The sequence below is a fragment of the Echinops telfairi genome, unplaced genomic scaffold (assembly GCF_000313985.2).
Source record: "Echinops telfairi isolate 266 unplaced genomic scaffold, ASM31398v2 ScPeMD7_922;HRSCAF=1371, whole genome shotgun sequence".
In the NCBI taxonomy this organism is placed as follows: Eukaryota; Metazoa; Chordata; class Mammalia; order Afrosoricida; family Tenrecidae; genus Echinops; species Echinops telfairi.
The window spans coordinates 2,020-3,086 of NW_022104820.1; the positions used below are offsets into that span (position 1 = coordinate 2,020).

General features: G+C 57.7%; 1 protein-coding gene across 1 annotated transcript; it reads left to right on the top strand.

The window, feature by feature from the left end:
* Positions 1–2: 2 nt before the first annotated feature.
* LOC101657920 (potassium voltage-gated channel subfamily G member 4-like) lies at positions 3–554 on the top strand (the record flags this gene model as incomplete). Its single annotated transcript, XM_045293046.1, has 1 exon — positions 3–554. A coding segment is annotated over one exon (552 nt), but the record flags the coding sequence as incomplete, so codon positions are not given.
* Between the last annotated feature and the right edge of the window lie 513 nt (positions 555–1,067).

Sequence of the window (1,067 nt, forward strand, 5' to 3'; positions counted from 1 at the left end):
AGAGCCGCCTGAGCAAGCTCAAGGCCTGCCGCAGCCGCGAGGAGATCGCCCAGCTCTGCGACGACTACGACGCCGACAGCCAGGAGTTCTTCTTCGACCGGAGCCCCAGTGCCTTCGCGGCCATCGCCAGCTTCCTGGCAGCCGGGAAGCTGGTCCTGCTGCGAGAGATGTGCGCCCTGTCCTTCCACGAGGAGCTGAGCTACTGGGGCATCGACGAGGCCCAGCTGGAGCGCTGCTGCCTGCGCAAGCTGCTGCAGAGGCTGGAGGAGCTGGCTGAGCTGCAACGGGGCGAGGAGCTGCAGCAGGGCCGGGACGCCGGCCAGCCCGCCCAGGCCCCCTCCCGCTGGGGGCTGCTCATGGACAGGCTGAGGGAGATGGTGGACAACCCACAGTCCGGCCTGCCTGGCAAGGTCTTTGCATGCCTCTCCATCCTGTTTGTGGCAACCACGGCCGTCAGCCTGTGCATCAGCACCATGCCGGACCTGAGGGTGGAGGAGGACAAGGTGAGTGGCCACCGGTCAGGGCCAGGGACCCCATCCCATCAGCCTCTGGGGGTTAGGGGACCATCCCCAGAGATCTTTACCAATCAGATGCGGGGAGGGGCCGGGGATGAATATAACCTAGCATGGGCTATATTCCTGCATATGATACATTGTAATCATTTGGGTGGGGTGGGATGTCAAAGACTAAACTCACTCATACAGACCCTACAGGACAGGGTAAAACTGCCCCTGCAAGTTTCTGAGACTCTCACTCTTTACGGGAGTAGAAAGCCTTGACTTCTCCCATGGAGCTGCTGGTGATTTCGAACCGCTAACCTTGTGGGTGGCAGCCCAGTGCGTAACGACTCCTGCACCAGCAGTAATGACTGTGATCCAAAGCCGTGGACAGTGGGTGTTTCTGTGCCCATGAATTCCTTCCCTCAAAACAACAAAAATATTACTAAAAATGGTCTCATCACCTCCTTAGTGTAAAACGGATACAACCCGAGCTGCCTTACATTCTGTGATTAAAAGCAAGATTATGACATTTTCATGGGCCCTAGGCACTTTGGCTCCAAAAAAAAA